Source organism: Bombina bombina, chromosome 1 (assembly GCF_027579735.1).
Source record: "Bombina bombina isolate aBomBom1 chromosome 1, aBomBom1.pri, whole genome shotgun sequence".
NCBI lineage: Eukaryota > Metazoa > Chordata > Amphibia > Anura > Bombinatoridae > Bombina > Bombina bombina.
Window position 1 is genome coordinate 1,044,548,369 of NC_069499.1, and position 23,274 is coordinate 1,044,571,642.

Below are 23,274 nucleotides of genomic sequence, written 5' to 3' on the forward strand. Positions count from 1 at the left end.
TGACCTCCTGTGACATACCAGCCCAAGTTCCTATTTGTATATGGTGAACACTTTTTCCTTTTAGTTTAGCTAGCCTTTTTTGTTTTTGTGCACCTGTTTGTTTTTTCTTCCACAGGTACCTTTAGATGTTCTTACCCTGAACCAGAAGTTTTGGATAAAATATTTTCCTCCCCTGGATAAAAAAGTATTTTCCTCTCTTCTCTGGATCCTTCCACATTAAATCTCACCTGGATTTTTTTTACTCTTTGTGACTGTATAGACTTTGGGACTATACCGTTGCTTTATATAAGGGACGTCCCTTTATCTGAGCTCAGACTCATTAATATCATTCATTTCTTTATTTTTCTTTTTTTGTTTTACCCTTATTTTGTCATATGTTTGACATATGTTTTTCACCGTTGCTTTTAAACATTTTACTCTAGATTGTTAATAACTTTGCAAGATTTTGTGTTATTAATGCAGTACTATGCGTTATTTCTATGCTCTTTTAGTATTACAGTACTAGGTGTTTTTTGGCCATTATATACCCATAGTGATAATCTCTTTGGGCCCAGCTTTTCCACTAGCACACTTAAGCCCCCTTTGGGTGGAGCTCCTATGTCCCCATAATTTATTTATTCTTCTGTACGACTCTGTTAGGTGGCCATTTTTTATAGTGAGTTTGTGTGCTTTGCTCTCCTGGCGCTGACTACTAACCATTTTTATTTTTGAAATAAGGAAACAGTAGAGGCATAGACGCAAGGTAATTACAGAGGTAAAACGTGTATTATTATAATTGTGTTGGTTATGCAAAACTGGGGAATGGGTAATAAAGGGATTATCTATCTTTTTAAACAACAAAATCAGTACTGGGCCGTGTTCTTTTTAATATTTTTATTAATGACTTGGAGCAAGGATTAAATAGTGACATCACTATTTTTGCAGATGATACTAAGTTAAGTAAGGTCATTAGGTCGGAGCAGGATGAACTTTCATTACAAAGGGATCTGCAAAAATTAGAAGTATCAGGAATTAAATGGAAAATAAGATTTAATACGGCAAAATGCAAGGTTCTACATTTTAGAAGTAAAAATAAGCAGGCAACATATTTTTAAAAGGGACAAGACATAGCCAAACAGAGGAGGAAAGGGATTTGGGAGTAGTAATAGATAACAAGCTAAAGAAGGGTGCAAAATTCAGGGCAGTGGCTTCAAAGGCTAATAAAATACTAGCATGTATTAAAAGAGGCATTGATTCAAGGGAGGGAAGCATAATTCTGTCACTATATAACGCCCAGGTAAGACCTCACCTTGAGTATGGAGTGCAGTTCTGGGGACCGATGACAAAAAAAAATATTGCAAAACTAGAAAAAGTTCAGAGAAGGGCAACAAAGCTAATAAGGGGATTGGAGAATTTAACCTATGGAGGAGAGGCTAGCCAAAGTGGGTCTGTTTTCTTTAGAAAAAAGGCGCTTGAGAGGTGACATGATTACTTTATATAAATATATTCAAGGCCCATATACAGAGATGGCAGAAGCTCAGTATATTCCAAGAAAATAGTTTGACAAGAGGTCACAATTTAAGGTTGGAGGAAAGGAGATTTCATCTCCTGCAACGGAAACTTTTTTCCACTGTAAGAGCAATAAAATTATGGAACTCATTACCAAAGGTGGTAGTGAATCCCAATACCCTAGATACATTTAAAAATAGTCTGGATACATTTCTGTATATAAACAAAATTCATGGATATGATTGCTAGTATTAAATGGATCCCCTTTTAGTGGGGTTATTTAAGCTCAACTGGAGCTTTTTGTAAGTATTTTAGATTTGTATAGGTTGAACTCGATGGACTTCGGTCTTTTTTTAACCTTATTTACTATGTTAAAAATTCTGGTGTTGACTGTCCCTTTAAGCCACAAAGCTTGTCTAGCACAGCAAAATAAGCATTATTTGCATTAATGTGAATAATTTACACTGCTGCATTACAAATAAAAGCATTTGTTTTTATCAGGAGATTAATGCAATCCTGAATCTCATTGAAAAGTGGTTTCCCCAGAATCAAGTTCTGAAAGGTTGCACCAAAAAGCAGTAGCAGCATCTACACCAGCAACAGTGTCAGAAGGTTGAAAAATAAAGCCTGCAGCTGAAAAGGATTGCCTATTAAAATGTTCAAGCTTTTTTTTTTTTTTTTTTATCTAAAGGAAACTTAAGAGGAACTATCCTCTAATGAATAGTGGTACACCTGCATTCACCCTTAGGGATAGTTTACTATATCTCTGTATCCACAGAAAGAAGAGGAAACCTAGATTTTAGATGTGGGAATTTGAATGCTTGTTTAGCATTCAAAAGTGGAAGAAGGCAGCTGCTCATGCCGTACAGCTCTTTTCGGAGCCGCATTTATTTGTGTGAAAGTGCAACACAGTACGATCTGAATGTGCACAGATCGTAGTGGGTTGCAATTTCACAAGAATAAATGTGGCACCGAAGAAATTGCAGGAGCATCTGCCTTCTTCCGCATTCGGATGCCAACGAAGCATGAGAATGCCCACGTCTAATACATTTAATCTTAGCAGATGGAACATAACCCTCTTTAATGGCTGCTTACAATCCTCTACCTCTAAAGCAATTAAAATTTCCCAAAATAAGGCTAGAAAATGCTCAAGCCTGAAATTAAAGGACAAATCCTCTGCTATAGCAGCAGGATCCTGAGAGACTATACTCAGAGTAAAGGCTGTGACACACTGCAAGCGGAGCGGCACACAGCATGTAGATGCGGCTGTGCGTGCTCAATGTGTCCTGCCTTTTCATCTCTGTGTTCTCAGCCTCGACAGGTTGCGTAGCTGAGCACTCAGAGTTGAAATATTTTAACTTTAGAAACAATGCAACGTGGTGCGAAGCAGCTGCTTCGCCTCGCATCCCTTGCAGTGTGTCACAGCCTTAAGAGTCCTCAGACTCGGGAACACCACTATCACCCAATGTGCAACTTCGAAAGGCCGCTCTTAAGAGAAGTCCCTGATGAGCTAAAGGCCAAAGAAGGACCACCTCCAATTCCTTGCAAACATTTGCACTTGAAGGGCCACTGTAAGTAAATATTTTCTATGCATGTTACCAACTAACTACCCCAAATACGCTTTTGATCAATAGCATTTCATTAACATATCTCTACCATATATCAGAAATCTTGTCTGCAAATTTAATTGTTTTCCAAACCCACTCCGTGGGTATCCTTTGCTCTGCACCAATCCGTTTACAATACCTAGGTTTCAAAATGGCGCTTTAAACACAAAGTTAATGGTTTAAGTATTTTGAACACACAGTGCTGAAAATAGTGGGCAGGATAACGTGACATCATCGGCGAATAAAAGATATAACTTTTAGAACGTTATGAAACTTTGTTTTGGAGAAAATATAGGTCAGTAGGTTTTAATTAATGTTTATTAACTTTAATATGTTGGTTGTTTAGCTTAAAAATTATAACAGAAAGTAATCCTTTAACAGCTGGAGGCAAAACAGGTAATAACTCATTAATATTAAAGTAAATATACACAGTGTAAAACTGAGTAACTTTTAAGAGGGAAACAGTAATAATAAGGCACAGTCAATTAAGCTATGAAAAACAGCAAAGGCTTTACATAGCAAATAACAGCACATAAAGGGTTAAATAAAACTTGTACCCCACATTTAAAACCAAGCTCTATTGATCAGAGAACCTCACCATCTTCACACGCTTAAAAAGGTTACAGCAGGCGGAGCTTGCCAGCAAAGGGAACAGACGTGTGTGCTGGGAGCTCTCTAGTTTAAACTTTTCAATAATGGGTATTTAACTAACTTTATAGTAAGCTACACGGCTGAAAACTCCAGTGATAGGAGATAACTATATTTTGGAATATCCTCCGGAGCAAAAACCCACTATTTGCTGATTTTGAAGCTTTTTAAGCAACCTTAATTGTTTTGGCCTATAACGCCTGCTGTGATTATAAGATCTCGACTCCATATTGCTACTACAAAGCATATTCCCTACAATAACTGTGACATGGCCATGGATGCTGCTCTGCACCACTTTGAAGAGACCATCTGTGAGCTTTTGGAAGACCACTACTCAGAACTGAGCTTACTTCTGGCGCAATTATCCAACACTGTCTCCACCTCACATGGCATGCAAGATGGCGGTACAATACCAGGACTCTCCATAGATGGACCAAAACCCTTGTTAATGCCCGCTAGATCCCAAAGCCAGCTCCCTCTCCTCAACCGGACAAAGCTGTCTGAAAAATATGAGACCCATCAGAGAAGTAAACTAAATGTGCAGCAAACTACGAGCTGCTCACGGCCTCTCCATATGGCGACGAAATGCATGCCACCTGCAGTGATCTACATTCTGACAGAGGGGAGCGCTTTTTCTGGCAGCCCATGCGACGAACGAACACCTCCTCAGCTGAGAACACTGAGAGCAGCAGAAGCCAGAGGTGTGGAGGTGAATAATCATGCGGCCAATCATAAGGTATGGGAGATTCTACCAGAGCAGTACTGCCGCACCGCACGTACACAACAGGCATCATTATTGCCAAAGGTGTTTGAGTTAAATGGGGGGACACTATCACCTACAAGTTTATACCCCGCTGCTACTTGGCAATTGAGAAAAAGGATGACACTGGTAAATGGGGACACTCACGATATAGAGTCACATGATCTGTACCTTGCCGATCTCACAAAGCCCATTGATCCAGTGCAGCTCTCAGCTGAACCGGGAGCTGAGCGGAGAAAAGCTGCGCAAGGTGGTTCTGAAACGCGATTTGGCTCCTACATCAATCACCTCATTCCAGCTCAACGGAGATCAGGCTACTTCGTTAAACCTCTCCCTAGCAACGCTGACCCCTCTGAGCAGCTGTCAGGCTCGTGTGCTATCCTTCTCATCAGCGCGCTTGATCAGTATTCACACCGCAGAGTCCCCTCTCATATTCTTACCGAGATGGATGGTCTCTGTAGAAGTGGTGTTGGCTAAAGATCACATTCCGGACAACCCCTTGCAGAACGGTATATATACTTAATTTGTCAGCAGCCCTATTGGACATATAAATAATTTACTCCTCACTGACTGAACTAGGTTTAGTGGAACGTTCTGATATCTTACTTTGCTGTTGACTATTTTTTCTTGGTAACTCTTAAAATTGGATATCTCCTTTTATTACACGTCTGTACCCTTAGAAGCTGGATTTACACTCCCCAATTCACTATGCATGTCCTGCTGTGTTATAGTTATATCTTTGTTTAAGCTTGCCTGCTCAAACGTACAAATGTAATGTTATTTGATCTATCATTTACTATTGTCTTGAAACCTGTGTTCATATAACATTGCAAGCTTATAATTCAGATTGCCCACACTGGCCTTATCTTATATTATTTAGTGGTCAGTACTCCAATTTTGTTACATAAATGTGTTATCCTCTATTTGACCACAATAAGTTGCTTGCTACCCTAGATTTCACTGTGTTGACCAATTTGGTTCCATGGTCCAATTGTTATGAGCCTAACTACCCCAGCCGGGAAATATGTAAGTTAGATTATATAGGTGATATATTTTGTATACATATCTTAGTCTCCAAATGACCACGTGCTTAACAATTTAGCTTGACTATATAAAGGTTCATAGTCACTCTAAGCTGAAGCAAAAATAACATGCTCATATATATGATTATATTATATTTATATATTGATATGTGTGTAAGGAGGTTACTTAGCATTAGTGGGACTGTCTATATTTTAATTGCAGTATAGCCTCTCAGGTTACATAGTTTTACATGCACCTAAGATGTGAGTATCACTAAGAAAGCACACACAACCTTCTAAGCATAGGACCCTAACTGACTCCTGAAAAGTTAAATACATGCAAATCCCTTGCTATTTGTGTGTAAAGAATACCAGATCTTTGAATTACAATATTTTGAGATTTTGCACCTGCCTTAAGGGTGGTTACTGGAGACAGTGTTTCGTTGGATAGACGAGCCTCTGCTATTACATATTTTTAAGTAATTGTGCTCAGCTCAGGCTGAAGGGATAGTGGAATTTCAATCCTACCCTATGATGTATTTAACCTCTCCAGTGAGATAATTATTAACCCAGTGACTATGTGCTACCCAGCTTCAGTTTAAACATATTCCTTTATATGCCCTAACTGCAAATACTACATTTTACCTATATAGTTAATGCATGTACTAATGCGTTTGCATCATATGTGACACAGTGTTTTTGCTGCAATGTTGCTACTTCATGTCACAGTTTCTGCTTCTCTCAAGATAAGTGTACATGCTGGGTAATATATCATTTAGACACTGGTATATATTCTCTATATAAGTGATAGCCTTTTTTAGGTCTGGTCTCCAGAGGTTTACCTTATAACCATTTTGCCTCCACCCACAATAGTCACTCTGTCTACATTTGTTATAGCCACTACCACTGCTATGCACCAACTATTTTTATGTTAGATTATTGACAGCTTTCTCACGCGAACTTTTATAGCACTGTGGCTCAAGTAATATATAACCATTTATTTACTGTTAATGACTACATTTTTGGCGCTCTGATGGCATATTAGTTTTAGGGTTGAATTATCAAGTCCATAGCTATATAGTATAGAGTGACCACATATCTTAAACCAGACTGTACATCTATAGAAATATCCCCTTAGAGATCTTTCCATTTCCCCCTATGCAGGGGAATCTTCTTTACATAATCCGTATCTGTTCTATGCTAATAAGGACATATCCCTTGTGTAGAAACTCTCTGTTCCTGTTGAGCTCCTCTCTTTCCTTTCCCGCAGGTACTTGTTACCTGCGGGTCATACCCATATTCCTTTTCCCCACATTGCCTAAAGCTGGCACTTCCCCTGGAGAGGAGCTCATTCAGAAGTCCTATATATTTTCCATACCCCCTAGTATTCCCCCTCTCGCATAACTTGGTCAGGAGTCACCCCTAGTCAATGCGTTGAAAACAGTTCAACTTATGCCATAAAGTACCTAGAGCTATTCCTTATTGCAAAGTATATTTATATATGTTTATATATCATCTACTGTAGCATACTATGTCTTGGCTTTTTGTAATGACATAGGCACTATATATCTGATCTCCACAACATACAGCAGACTCATTCTGAATATCTCCGCCCTCCCTTCCCCCCCCACCCTTTTATCTCCCCTTCTTCCATACTCTGAGCGGTGCTTACCTGCTGTTTTTTCCCCTGCTCCTCCCCCAACTATTACAAAGCCCAAAAGTGGCTATCCTTCAGACTACCATATTGATTTATTGATCACAACTGACATGGCCCATGAGTGGCCTGCTAATTAGTCTGCTAAATTAAGATGAAAAAATATAAAATAGAGGTTTGGTTAGCCTTGCTCTTACTATATAATTGCATTGACCTGCAACTGTTATTGTTCTGTATATTTTGATATGTTAACTGTTAGCATTATGAGGCGATGTATGCTCATTTTTCTGTTGTATGTAATATAAAACCTCAATAAAAAATTATTATTAAAAAAAATTAAAAAAAAAAAAAGGTTACAGCAACACAGGAACAGGAAAGGATTTATCAGAAAAGGCGAGCTGAAATGGTTAACCCTTAGCACTATGAGTGTTAAAGCCAAGTTCCTTAAGGAGACAAGATGAAACTCAGCAAAGGTGAAGGCAAATACATGGTGTACAACTCAAAAGTAACTTCTGAGTGATCTAAGCTGACCACGCTAAATTTAAAGCAACAGCAAAAAAAAAAAAAAAAGGAAATTTATGCTTACCTGATGATAAATTGATATCTTCTACGATATGACGAGTCCACGGATTTCATCCTTACTTGTGGGATTTATCCTCCTGCTAACAGGAAGTGGCAAAGAGCACCACAGCAGAGCTGTATATATAGCTCCTCCCTTCCCTCCACCTCCAGTCATTCGACCGAAGTTAGGAAGAGAAAGGAAAAGCCAAAGGTGCAGAGGTGACTGAAGTTTATAAAAAATATAATATAATCTAAACCGGTCTTAAAAATAACAGGGTGGGCCGTGGACTCGTCATATCGTAGAAGAAATCAATTTATCAGGTAAGCATACATTTCCTTTTCTTCTACAAGATATGACGAGTCCACGGATTTCATCCTTACTTGTGGGATACAATACGGATGAAAGGGAGGGACAAGACAGGAACCTAAACATAAGGCACCACTGCTTGAAGAACCTTTCTCCCAAAACCAGCCTCAGATGAAGCAAAAGTATCAAATCTGTAAAATTTGGAAAAAGTGTGAAGAGACGACCAAGTTGCAGCCTTGCAAATCTGTTCAACAGAAACATTGTTTTTAAATGCCCATGAGGAAGCCACAGCCCTAGTGGAATGAGCCGTAATTCTTTCAGGCGGCTGCTGTCCAGCAGTCTCATACGCCAGACGGATGATACTCTTCAACCAAAAAGAAAGAGGTAGCCGTAGCTTTCTGACCCCTACGCTTTCCAGAAAAAACAATGAATAATGAAGATGATTGACGGAAATCCTTAGTCGCCTGCAAGTAAAACTTCAGGGCACGGACCACGTCCAGGTTATGTAACATACGCTCCTTCTTAGAAGAAGGGTTAGGACATAATGAAGGAACAACGATTTCCTGATTAATATTCTTATTAGAAACAACCTTAGGAAGGAAACCAGGTTTGGTACATAAAACCACCTTATCAGAATGGAAGATAAGATAAGGTGAATCACATTGTAACGCTGAAAGCTCAGAAACTCTACGAGCAGAAGAAATAGCAACCAAAAACAAAACTTTCCAAGATAACAACTTAATATCTATGGAATGCATGGGTTCAAACCGAACCCCTTGAAGAACACTAAGAACTAAATTCAAACTCGAGGGTGGAGCAACTGGTCTAAACACAGGCTTAATTCTGGTTAGAGTCTGACAAAAAGACTGAACGTCTGGAACATCTGCCAAACGTTTATGTAGCAAAATTGACAAAGCAGAAATTTTTCCTTTAAAGGAACTCGCTGATAACCCTTTCTCCAATCCTTCTTGGAGAAAAGAAAGAATCCTGGGAATCTTAACTTTACTCCATGAGTAGCCCTTGGATTCACACCAAAAAAGATATTTACGCCATATCTTATGATAGATCTTTCTAGTGACAGGCTTATGTGCCTAAATCAAAGTATCTATGACCGAATGAGAGAATCCCCGCTTAGATAAAATAAAGCGTTCAATCTCCAAGCAGTCAGCTGCAGAGAAATTAGATTTGGATGTTGGAAAGGACCTTGAATGAGAAGGTCCTGACTCACTGGAAGTTTCCACGAAGGCAGAGAGGACATGTCCACTAGATCAGCATACCAAATCCTGTGTGTCCACGCAGGCGTGATTAGAAATACTGAAGCTTTCTCCTGTTTGATCCGAGCAATCACTCGGGGAAGGAGAGGAAATGGTGGAAACACATAAGCTAGGTTGAACGACCAAGGCATCTATCAGTTCGGACTGAGGATCCCTCGACCTGGATCCGTATCTTAGGAGCTTGGCATTCTGTTGAGACGCCATTAGATCCAACTCCGGTCTGCCCATCTGAGAATCAGTGAGGCAAATACCTCCGGATGGAGTTCCCACTACCCCGGATGAAAAGCCTGTCTGATTAGAAAATCCGCTTCCCAGTTGTCCACTCCTGGGATGTAGATTGCTGACAGATAACAAGAGTGGGCCTCCGCCCACCGAATTATCTAGGATACTTCGGTCATCGCTAAGGAACTCCTCGTTCCTCCCTGATGATTGATGTAAGCCGAAGCCAATTGATGTAAGCCGAAGCCAATTGATGTAAGCCTATAGCGCATTGAATATTGCTCTCAGTTCCAGAATATTGATTGGAAGTAGAGACTCCACCTGAGTCCATACACCCTGAGCCTTCAGGGAATTCCAGACTGCACCCCAGCCTAGTAGACTGGCGTCCGTCGTCACTATCACCCACGAGGGCCTGCGGAAACCCGTTCCTTGGGACAGATGATCTGGCGACAACCACCAAAGAAGAGAGTCTCTGGTCTCCTGGTCCAGATTTATCTGAGGAGATAAATTTGAATAATCCCCATTCCACTGTAAGAGCATGCACAGTTGCAGTGGTCTGAGATGAAATTGAGCAAACGGAATGATGTCCATTGCCGCCACTATCAATCCAATTACCTCAATGCACTGAGCCACTGATGTCCAAGGATTGGGCTGAAGGGCTCGGCATGTATTTAGAATCTTTGACTTTCTGACCTCCGTCAGAAAAATCTTCATGTCTATAGAATCTATCAGAGTTCCCAAGAAGGGAACCTTTGTCTGTGGAATTAGTGAACTTTTTTCTAGATTCACCTTCCATCCGTGAGTTCTCAGAAATGCCAACACTGTGTCTGTATGAGATTTTGTTAGATAAGTCGACGCCTGAATCAGAATATTGTCCAGATAAGGCGCCACTGCTATTCCCCGCGGCCTGAGAACCGCCAGAAGGGACCCTAGAACCTTCGTGAAGATTCTGGGTGCTGTGGCCAACCCGAAGGGAAGAGCCACAAAGTGAAAATATTTGTCCAGGAAGGCAAACCTTAGGTACTGATGATGATCCTTGTGGATAGGAATATGAAGGTATGCATCCTTCAAGTCCATGGTAGTCATATATTGACCCTCCTGAATCATTGGTAAAATTGAGTGAATGGTCTCCATCTTGAAAGTTGGGACACTGAGAAACTTGTTTAGTTTCTTGAGATCTAAAATGGGTCTAAACGTTCCCTCTTTTTTGGGAACCACGAAAAGATTTGAGTAAAACCCCCGCCCCTGCTCTAGTCTTGGAACAGGATGAATTACTCCCATAGTAGAGAGGTCTTCTACACAACGTAAGAACGCCTCTCTTTATCTGGTCTACAGACAATCGTGAAAGAATAAATCTCCCTCTTGGGAGAAAATTTTTGAATTCCAGTGAACATCTCTTGCCCAAGCCTGGGCAAAGAGAGAAAGTCTGCCCCCTACTAGATCGGGGGCCGCCCCTTCATGCCGACTTAGCAGTAGCAACGGGCTTCTTGTGTTTACCCTTGTTCCAAGCCTGGTTGGGTCTCCAGACGGACTTGGCCTGAGCAAAATTCCCTTCCTGTTTTGTGGAGGAAGAGGAAGAAGAGGGTACTCCTTTAAAATTCCGAAAGAAACGAAAATTATTCTGTTTACCCCTCAATTTAACAGTCTTATCCTGAGGTAGGAGATGACCCTTACCTCCAGTGATGTCAAAAATGATTTCCTTCAAGTCAGGCCCGAATAGGGTCTTACCCTTGAAAGGAATAGCCAAAAGCTTTGACTTAGATGACACATCAGCAGACCAATACTTTAACCATAATGCTCTACGCGCCAAAATGGCAAATCCAGCATTCTTAGCCACCAACTTAGCAATTTGAAAGGCGGCATCTGTGATAGATAGAATTAAGGCTCTCAAGATGGCTAATTCTTTTAAGATATCCTCTAAAGGAGTCTCAGTCTTAAAAGACTCTAAGGCCTCAAACCAAAAGGTCGCCGCAGTTGTAACTGGTACAATGCATGACGTAGGTTGCAAGAGGAAATAAAGAGGAATAAACATTTTCTTTAGAAGACCCTCCAATTTCTTATCCATAGGGTCTTTGAAAGCGCAGCTGTCCTCAATAGGAATAGTTGTACGCTTAGCCAGGGTAGATATAGCTCCTTCCACCTTAGGGACTGTTTGCCAGGAGTCCCGAACAGTGTCAGATATAGGATACATTTTCTTGAAATTAGGAGAGGGTGCGAACGGGATACCCGGTCTGTCCCATTTCCTCTTAATCTCCGAAATTCTCTTAAGAACCGGAAAAACGTCAGTGTAAGCAGGCACCGCTAAGCATTTGTCCATCTTACACAACTTCTCCGGTGGTACCACAATAGGGTCACAGTCATCCAGAGTCGCTAAAACCTCGCTAAGTAAAAGACGGAGGTGTTCAAGCTTAAATTTAAAGGACATGACGTCCGAGTCTGTCTGAGGTAACGCACTTCCCGATTCGGAAAATTCCCCTCAGATAGAAGTTCCCGAACCCCCAATTCAGATCCCCGAGAGGGTACATCGGAAATAGCCAACAACGCATCAGAGTGATCAGCATTCACATTGTCCTCTGTCCTACTGCGTTTACCCTGTAACACTGGCAACTTAGATAACACCTCTGTAAGGGTAGTTGACATAACTGCAGCCATATCCTGCAGAGTAAATGAATTACACGCGGTTGAAGAACCAGGTGTCGCTTGGGTGGGCGTTAAAGGTTTGTAACGCTTGGGGAGAAGCTGGCGGTACACCCCGATTCCCTTCAGCCTGAGAATCATCTTTACACACATTTTCCTTACATAAAATTTGTGCTTTGCATTGTAAGGCCCTCTCTGTACACGAGGGACAAAAAGTCAGAGGGGGTTCCACAGTGGCATCTAAACACAGAGCAAGGAGTTTCCTCCTCACATGTTAAAAAGACTAGCAGTACTGATAATAGTCGTACCTTGCTAAATATTGAGTCTTGAATTATACTAAAAGCAAAAAAAATTAATACCCAAAAAAAAAAAAAAAAAAAAAACCACTGTACTGCGCCTTTAAATTTTAAAAGTGCAACTATTTTACTGAAGACTGCAAAAACGCTTTTTGGCCAGAAAAAAACTATTTTAATGTGCCTTAATATTGCATCCACTTGCTAGATATGCCAAAATACAATAATTATCACTCAGAACATAAATTTATCAACTATTCAATTATTGGCCCCTGCATGGAAGGACTTATCGATTGCAGACAACTTAGGCCTCCAGCCTCTGCTAGCTATGCAATCTGGATGAAGACTGCGCGACTGAGCACGTAAAATACTCTATCCTGACTAAGACCCGCATGGGTCGCAGTGCAAACATGCCTGACAAAATAAAAAATATGTGCCAAGTGTCCTCTAATGCAGACCAAACTGTAACACTGAGTCCTGCATCAAGCAATAAAATTAACCGTGCTAAGTCTCCCAGCGTCCAGCCCAAGATAAGCCACCAAGGTCTTTATATACTTCTGGCAATAAAATAAGTAAATAAATAAATAAATAAATAAAGGGATTTCAGGTACACCATATCCATTTTTCGTAGTGCATACTGCTTACCCTTCCCCATATAGGGGACAATGTCAGCCTGTTCTAAAGTATCAAGTCTCCCCAGAAAACAAGACTGAACATACCTCAATGCTGCTTGTAGCAAGACACCGTTCTCCACACTAAAGATTTTCTTACACTACCTTCAGCTGCGCTGTGGGAACCATCATGGATCTTAGATAATGTTTGCTAAGATCATCAACATCAGGGCAGAAAATAATATGTATTCACTACTCTTGGGAAGCAAGAGACTGACGCTTTCCCTGAGACAAATAGCACTCTCTGGCACTATTTTAAAATAAAAAAACTTCTTGATTGAAGAATCTAAACTAACACCTCACTTTACCTCTTCCTATTACTAACACAGGCAAAGAGAATGACTGGAGGTGGAGGGAAGGGAGGAGCTATATATACAGCTCTGCTGTGGTGCTCTTTGCCACTTCCTGTTAGCAGGAGGATAAATCCCACAAGTAAGGATGAAATCCGTGGACTCGTCATATCTTGTAGAAGAAATCTAATTTTTAAAGTGCTATAAAACTACTAATATAAGGTGTATGGTGTACAACTATACATATGCAGACTATGTGGCACATGTGTACATGTTCATACAAATAGCTGGTTGGCTATGAAGGTGCAAGGATTTAAATTGTTAGCACCTTCGTTCACTTCACTTACCTCACCTGCAGCAACATGCTTCCTTTAGACGAGCCCATCCTAGGAAGTGTAAGCACTATGACAGGGATCTGAACAAGTAACAGTATCTAAAGCCCAGGGGAATAGTGGACAAGTCCACATTTCACCTGGGAAGCCTGTGACATTTCTTACAGAGAAAAGATCTTTTTCTGCCGGGCTGATAACTCATTGTATATCCCTCAGACCAACAGGGTACTTACTGCAAGGAGGAAATGGTCCTCAGATCGGTTAGAGAACACTTCTCAACGATGAGCAGATATGCACTTTACTTTCACCTCATTTCTCATTAAGGATACAAAATTAGAGGGATTTAAAGGTGTGTTGGGGTATTTTTACCTCTCCTACTGGTTAGGAAGGGGAATTCCCATACAATGACTCTTGGACATCTTATGCAAGAAATATACTTTAACCATTAAATTTGTTTAAGTTATTTTTTATTTCAATATCCATTATTGTATAGTTACTTAACTACTTAGAATAAAGCAAGGTAAAATATGCTTATTAGACAAATAATTTACCATAACATCATAGCTTCAGCAACATTGTTTCAATTTGGCAGTACAGTTGGGAAGCAAAGAAGATTTACTACTTGCCCAACTGGAAATGATGGTGCTCCTTCCTGTTGCCCAGGGGCATCCACATGACAAACTGCAAAATGCTGGGTAATTTCATGCATGTCTTCAAAGTTAAAGAATGTATTAAAGCAGGATTTGTCTGAATGATAGGGAAAAAAAAAAAAAAAAAAGTGTAAACAAGCATACCCATATATTCAGAGATGCTGGTTTTAGCATTTGTATCAGAGCAGAACATGATGATTCCCAAGAATCAGGCCACCTCAGAAAAAAAAAAAAAAAAAGCTAGCATCCATACATCTAAAACTGACACTTTATCAACATTACTGGATACCAAGTGTGGGACACCATGTCTCAGGAAGTGTTCATGTTTACTTCCAGAAGACTTTTTAGGTTTAAGCTAAAGTAGGACTGGCAAGAATAGGGGTCATAATGACAGGGAGCAGGGGAGTGTGTAGGAATTCTCACTTTAAATAAGCTTTTGCGTGTGAGTAAATAAGCTGTCGGGGGGGGGGGGACACTTAAATTATGCTTACCTGATAATTTTATTTTCTTCTGACGGGGAGAGTCCACAGCTGCATTCATTACTTTTGGGAAATACAGAACCTGGCCACCAGGAGGAGGCAAAGACACCCCAGCCAAAGGCTTAAAGTGTCAGTAAACCTCAAAAATAATGTTATATAATTCTGCACATAGTGCAGAATTATATAACATTATATTAGCCTTATCTTTATAAAGCCTAATATTCCCTTTGATTTTTTTTAAAAAAATGACAGTTTTTCAGACCCACTCTCTGTGCTCTTCTGAGCGGGTCTGTTTTTTTCACACAGCGCATCGGGTCAGCTGTATAGTCACAGCCCGGCCCGACCGCGCCATTATACACAGTGCAGCTCGCTCCTGCTCTGTTTTTTAAGTTTTAAAGAAAAAAAAAATTATATTTAGTGTCCCTTTAAGGAAGAGGTCGCCAAGGATTCAAAAAAGAAATACCAATAAAGGATAAGAGTCATCTGAATTACCAACCCTATCGGGAAGGAGAAACTCTAGTTCCGAAGCCAAAGGACCTCAGGAACCCCCAGAGTAAGCATTAGCAGGATCCGATCTCTGTAACCACGCCAACAAATCAGGAACAGGACATTGAGGACTGAGCACAATCCTCTCTGATGCCCTACCCAAGGAATAAACGAGGACCAGCCTGACGTCTAGGAACGAAAGGCCTCCTATAAAATGTAAAATCAAGAAAAACTAACTCCTCACCAAAGTGAGCAAACTCGGCACCCCAACCGGGCCAGCCAGTATAACGGCCACCACGTGCTTGATATAGACCTCAAGGAACAGAAAAACTAGTGCCCGACCAGGACCAGCCTGACACATAGGGCACCTCATAACTGTCCAAGGCCCCAGAAAAGTCAAAGCCCTAGTAGGGATAGACAAAATAAATAATAGACATAACAATGTCCTAACACTTATTATTTAACTTCCGCGGAAGTGCTAAAGCGACCACAAAATCACTAGTATCAAATTCGAGAAAAACATAATTTATGCTTACCTGATAAATTTATTTCTCTTGTAGTGTGTTCAGTCCACGGGTCATCCATTACTTATGGGATATATTCTCCTTCCCAACAGGAAGTTGCAAGAGGATCACCCAAGCAGAGCTGCTATATAGCTCCTCCCCTCACATGTCATATACAGTCATTCGACCGAAACAAGACAAGAAAGGAGAAACCATAGGGTGCAGTGGTGACTGTAGTTTAATTAAAATTTAGATCTGCCTTAAAAGGACAGGGCGGGCCGTGGACTGGATACACTACAAGAGAAATAAATTTATCAGGTAAGCATAAATTATGTTTTCTCTTGTTAAGTGTATCCAGTCCACGGATCATCCATTACTTATGGGATACCAATACCAAAGCTAAAGTACACGGATGATGGGAGGGACAAGGCAGGAACATTAAACAGAAGGAACCACTGCCTGTAGAACCTTTCTCCCAAAAACAGCCTCCGAAGAAGCAAAAGTGTCAAATTTGTAAAATTTTGAAAAGGTATGAAGTGAAGACGAAGTTGCAGCCTTGCAAATCTGTTCAACAGAGGCCTCATTCTTAAAGGCCCAGGTGGAAGCCACAGCTCTAGTGGAATGAGCTGTAATTCTTTCAGGAGGCTGCTGTCCAGCAGTCTCATAGGCTAAACGTATTATGCTACGAAGCCAAAAAGAGAGAGAGGTGGCCGAAGCCTTTTGACCTCTCCTCTGACCAGAATAAATGACAAACAGAGAAGTTTGCCGAAAATCTTTAGTTGCCTGTAAGTAGAACTTCAGGGCACGGACTACGTCCAGATTATGCAAAAGACGTTCCTTCTTTGAAGAAGGATTAGGACATAATGAAGGAACAACAATCTCTTGATTGATATTCCTGTTAGAAACAACCTTAGGTAAAAACCCAGGTTTAGTAAGCAGAACTACCTTGTCTGAATGAAAAATCAGATAAGGAGAATCGCAATGTAAGGCAGATAACTCAGAGACTCTTCGAGCCAAGGAAATAGCCATCAAAAACAGAACTTTCCAAGATAAAAGCTTAATATCAATGGAATGAAGGGGTTCAAACGGAACACCCTGAAGAACTTTAAGAACCAAGTTTAAGCTCCATGGAGGAGCAACAGCTTTAAACACAGGCTTAATCCTAGCCAAAGCCTGACAAAAAGCCTGGACGTCTGGATTCTCTGCCAGACGTTTGTGTAAAAGAATAGACAGAGCAGAAATCTGTCCCTTTAACGAACTAGCGGATAAACCCTTTTCTAAACCTTCTTGTAGAAAAGCCAATATCCTAGGAATCCTAACCTTACTCCATGAGTAACTCTTGGATTCACACCAATATAAATATTTACGCCAGGTTTCCGAGCCTGTATTAACGTATCAATAACCGACTCCGAAAAACGACGCTTTGATAGAATCAAGCGTTCAATCTGCATGCAGTCAGCCTCAGAGAAATTAGGCTTGGATGGTTGAAAGGACCCTGAATTAGAAGGTCCTGTCTCAGAGGCAGAGACCATGGTGGACAGGACGACATGTCCACTAGGTCTGCATACCAGGTCCTGCGTGGCCACGCAGGCGCTATCAGAATCACCGATGCTCTCTCCTGTTTGATCCTGGCAATCAGTCGAGGTAGCAACGGAAATGGTGGAAACACATAAGCCATGTTGAAAACCCAAGGGGCTGCTAATGCATCTACCAGCACCGCTCCCGGGTCCCTGGACCTGGATCCGTAACAAGAAAGCTTGGCGTTCTTGCGAGATGCCATGAGATCCAGCTCCGGTTCGCCCCAACGAAGAATCAGTTGAGCAAACACCTCCGGGTGAAGTTCCCATTCCCCCGGATGAAAGGTCTGGCGACTTAGAAAATCCGCCTCCCAGTTCTCCACGCCTGGGATGTAGATCGCTGACAGATGACAAGAGTGAGACTCTGCCCAGCGAATTATCTTCGAGACTTCCAACATCGCTAGGGAACTCCTGGTTCCCCCTTGATGATTGATGTAAGCCACAGTCGTGATGTTGTCCGACTGAAATCTGATGAACCTCAGTGTTGCTAACTGAGGCCAAGCTAGAAGAGCATTGAATATTGCTCTTAATTCCAGAATGTTTATTGGGAGGAGTTTCTCCTCCTGAGTCCACGATCCCTGAGCCTTCAGGGAGTTCCAGACTGCACCCCAGCCTAGTAGGCTAGCATCTGTTGTTACAATCGTCCAATCTGGTCTGCGAAAAGTCATTCCTTTGGACAGATGAACCCGTGACAACCACCAGAGAAGAGAATCTCTGGCCTCCTGGTCCAGATTTAGTAAAGGGGACAGATCTGAGTAATCCCCATTCCACTGACTTAGCATGCATAGTTGCAGCGGTCTGAGATGTAGGCGCGCAAATGGCACTAAGTCCATTGCCGCGACCATTAAGCCGATTACTTCCATGCACTGAGCTACTGATGGGCTTGGAATGGAATGAAGGACACGGCAAGCATTTAGGATTTTTGATAACCTGGACTCCGTCAGGTAAATCTTCATCTCTACAGAATCTATAAGAGTCCCTAGAAAGGGAACCCTTGTGAGTGGGAACATAGAACTCTTTTCCATGTTCACTTTCCACCCATGCGACCTCAGAAATGCTAGAACTATCTCTGTATGAGACTTTGCATTTTGAAAACTTGACGCTTGTATCAGAATGTCGTCTAGGTACGGAGCCACCGCTATGCCTCGCGGTCTTAATACCGCCAGAAACGAGCCCAGAACCTTTGTAAAAATTCTCGGGGCCGTAGCAAACCCGAAGGGAAGAGCTACAAACTGGTAATGCCTGTCTAGAAAGGCAAACCTTAGGTACCGATAATGATCTTTGTGAATCGGTATGTGAAGGTAGGCATCCTTTAAGTCCACTGTGGTCATATACTGACCCTCTTGGATCATGGGTAGGATGGTTCGAATAGTTTCCATTTTGAACGATGGAACCCTTAGGAATTTGTTTAAGATCTTCAGGTCCAAGATTGGCCTGAAGGTTCCCTCTTTTTTGGGAACCACAAACAGATTTGAGTAAAAACCTTGCCCTTGTTCCGTCCGCGGAACCGGGTGGATCACTCCCATTACTAAGAGGTCTTGTACACATCGTAGAAATGCCTCTTTCTTTATTAGGTTTGTTGATAACCATGACAGATGAAATCTCCCTTGTGGAGGAGAAGTTTTGAAGTCCAGAAGGTATCCCTGAGATATGATCTCCAACGCCCAGGGATCCTGGACATCTCTTGCCCAGGCCTGGGCGAAGAGAGAAAGTCTGCCCCCCACTAGATCCGTTTCCGGATAGGGGGCCCTTTCTTCATGCTGTCTTAGGGGCAGAAGTAGGTTTTCTGGCCTGCTTGCCCTTGTTCCAGGACTGGTTGCCTTTCCAACCCTGTCTGTAACGAGTAGCAGTCCCTTCCTGTTTTGGAGCGGAGGAAGTTGATGCTGCTCCTGCCTTGAAATTACGAAAGGCACGAAAATTAGACTGTTTGGCCTTTGGTTTGGCCCTGTCCTGAGGAAGGGTGTGACCCTTACCTCCAGTAATGTCAGCAATAATTTCTTTCAAGCCGGGCCCGAATAAGGTTTGCCCTTTGAAAGGAATATTAAGCAATTTAGATTTAGAAGTTACATCTGCTGACCAGGATTTAAGCCATAGCGCTCTGTGCGTCTGGATGGCGAATCCGGAGTTCTTAGCCGTTAGTTTCGTTAAATGCACAACGGCATCCGAAACAAATGCATTAGCTAGCTTAAGGGCTTTAAGCTTGTTCATAATCTCATCCAATGGTGCTGTGCGAATAGCCTCTTCCAGAGACTCAAACCAGAATGCCGCTGCAGCAGTGACGGGCGCAATGCATGCAAGGGGCTGGAATATAAAACCTTGTTGAACAAACATTTTCTTAAGGTAACCTTCTAATTTTTTATCCATTGGATCTGAGAAAGCACAACTATCCTCCACCGGGATAGTGGTACGCTTGGCTAAAGTAGAAACTGCTCCCTCCACCTTAGGGACCGTCTGCCATAAGTCTCGTGTGGTGGCGTCTATTGGGAACATTTTTCTAAATATCGGAGGAGGGGAAAGGGCACACCGGGTCTATCCCACTCCTTGCTAATAATCTCTGTAAGCCTTTTAGGTATAGGAAAAACGTCAGTACACACCCGTACCGCATAGTATTTATCCAGCCTACATAATTTCTCTGGGATTGCAACCGTGTCGCAATCATTCAGAGCCGTTAACACCTCCCCTAGCAATACACGGAGGTTCTCAAGCTTAAATTTAAAATTTGAAATTTCTGAATCCGGTCTCCCCGGATCAGATCCGTCACCCACAGAATGAAGCTCTCCGTCCTCATGTTCTGCAAATTGTGACGCAGTATCGGACATGGCTCTCGTGTCATCGGCGCGCTCTGTCCTAAACCCAGAGCTATCGCGCTTGCCTCTTAACTCAGGCAAATTAGATAATACTTCTTTCATAACATTAGCCATATCATGCAAAGTGATTTGTAAGGGCCTTGATGTACTTGGCGCCACAATCTCACGGACCTCCTGAGCGGGAGGCGAAGGTACTGACACGTGAGGAGAGTTAGGCGGCATAACTTCCCCCTCGTTGTCTGGTGATTATTTCTTTACCAGTAAAGACTGACTTTTATTTAAAGTAACATCAATACAATTGGTACACATATTTCTATTGGGCTCCACATTGGCTTTTAAACATAATGAACAAGTAGATTAATCTGTATCAGACATGTTTAAACAGACTAGCAATGAAGGTTAGCAAGCTTGGAAAAAATCTTTCAATAAATTTACAAGCAATAGAAAAAACGCTGCAGCGCTTTAAAAAAACACAAAAAAACTGTCACAGTTGAAATAACAATGAACTAATTCAGTTATAGCCAACAAATTTAACAGTAAATGTATGAATTTAGCAGAGAATTGCACCCACTAGCAAACGGATGATTAACCCCTCAATACCCAAAAACGGATAATCAATTTAAGATTTAACGCTTTTATCACAGTCAAACACACTGTCACAGGTCTGCTGTGACTTATTACCTCCCTCAAAAATGAATTTTGAAGACCCCTGAGCTCTCTGGAGACGTCCTGGATCAAGGAGGAAGAAGCAGGAAGACTGTGCTAGAATTTTAACTGCGCAACAAGGCGATAAAAAAGGCCCCTCCCACTCATATTACAACAGTGGGAGACCTGTTACAACGGTTTCTATGCAGAAATATACGTTAGCCATATGGAAAAAAATCATGCCCAAAAAGATTTATCACCAAAGTACCTCACAAAACGAATAACATGCCAGTAAACGTTTTAAAAACAACTTTCCAGTGTTATGCAAAGTTATCACTAAGCCTGCTACCAGTCGCTTCTACTGCAGTTAAGGCTCATACATTTATTTCAGTATTAACAGTATTTTCTCAGTCAAATTCTAGTCCCTAGAAAATAACTCAACTGCGCATACATTTATCAGCCTGATACCAGTCGCTACTACTGCATTAAAGGCTGTACTTACATCATATGGGTAACAGCAGTGTTTTCTTAGTCAATTCCATTCCTAGAAAATATTACTGCACATACCTTATTTGCGGGGGACCCCGCATGCTATTCCCTTTTCTGAAGTTACCCCACTCCTCAGAATGTGCGAGAACAGCCAGTGGATCTTAGTTACGTCTGCTAAGATCATAGAAAACGCAGGCAGATTCTTCTTCTAAATACTGCCTGAGAGAAAAAACAGCACACTCCGGTGCCATTTTAAAATAATAAACTTTTGATTGAAGAATAATTAGGTAAAAAAACTCCTATCTCCTCTCGCGACCTCCTTCTTTGTTGAGACTTGCAAGAGAATGACTGGATATGACATGTGAGGGGAGGAGCTATATAGCAGCTCTGCTTGGGTGATCCTCTTGCAACTTCCTTTTGGGAAGGAGAATATATCCCATAAGTAATGGATGACCCGTGGACTGAACACACTACAAGAGAAAGAAATGTTTTCCAAAAGGAAAAACTATAACAGACATAAGCTTCTCAAAATTAAATAAAATACATCCTAACCGGATCAAAGTAAATGAAGGCAGCACCCGCAGGTGAACACCCAAGAAGAATGGACACACCCAATTCTTCCAAAGCTCAGAACACGAATAAGCTACCCCAAAAAAAGAAAAATGGAGACAAGGAGATTGACTTCATCCCAATTCGTCTAACCCAGCTTGCTGTCTGGAACAGAAGACCGACAATTCATCGACCCATTAGGACTGGAATCCTCCAGCACTGCAAAAACATGCCTCAGCAGGACACGAAGGCGCTCCAGTCTATAACTAAAAGCAAGACTTACCTCCGCCGGGGCAACTAATGACCCCGGCCCCGAGGGTTGGACCCCTGAAGCCTCAGTAGAAGCCGCTTCCCCAGAGGGCTGATCTCCAGACGATCCCACGCCTGACGAGTCCTGGTTAACAGAACACGGACAGTATCTTCCTAGAAGATGTAAATGCACCAACGACATAGGTATGGCCATGCGGAACCATGCTGTAACTTCTGGAGGAAACAAGTCGCCTTCCGGAGAAGGGGTAACAGCATTTGGGACACCTGCTTGCGTAGCAAAAGAAGGTGATAGGGGGCGCGCCTCGCGGGATATGGAAACCTCAGGGGCAGATCGCTGGGCCATTTCATATTCTTTGCAAGAAGTAGAATCTGAATCAGAGACATTCGTCTCCACAAAATCAGAATCCTCCATAACTTGGTGATTGAAATTATGGATAAAAAATAAAACGGATCTTACACCCCCAATGGCTGGGGCACTCACCACCTCCTTTGACCCTAGCGAAACACTCTCTCTCCATCGCCACATGGTCAGGAATATGGAAATGGAGAACATAAACGTGACCATGCCCAGTCACAAAGTGCACCATGCAGGCCAAAGAAAAGCGCGTCAGTCCACAAGGACCGCGCAGCCTGGCAAAAAAGTCCGGTAAGTTACGAAATAGCCACAAGCCCAAGCATCACTACACATTAGCAGACAGAATCACATAAACATGATTAAAGTCCACCCTGTTCATTAACCTCCCTCAGGAGATATTAACCCTTGATTCCATAAGATAAAATGAGTCCCACTCAGACCCTGACTTATTCTTTTACATTACATTCTCATATTGAAAGTAAAATGAAACTATCTTAACGCAATCTACGCCGTGGAACAGAAACACGGCCCTTCAAGTGTGAGAGATAGCTGCATCACTTCTGACATGGACTTGAGCGAAGAAAGCAGGCAGCGAAACTCGTCAACGCCGATTGTCTTTGCAGCTGTTAATATGAGTCGGGATGGTTTCGCAGAAAGACTCTCCCTGCATCTCCGGACTCTAACCTTCATCCATGCTCTCA

General features: G+C 41.9%; 1 protein-coding gene across 3 annotated transcripts in view; it reads right to left on the reverse strand.

Moving 5' to 3' along the window:
* The window catches only part of NDRG3 (NDRG family member 3), a 398,435-nt gene that overhangs the window by 311,183 nt on the left and 63,978 nt on the right, over positions 1 to 23,274 (reverse strand). For all 3 annotated transcript variants that reach the window (XM_053721374.1, XM_053721302.1, XM_053721225.1), the window contains exon 5: positions 14,390 to 14,510. In XM_053721374.1, coding sequence (XP_053577349.1) covers positions 14,390 to 14,510 — 121 coding nt within the window. The remainder of the gene's footprint in view (positions 1 to 14,389; positions 14,511 to 23,274) is intronic.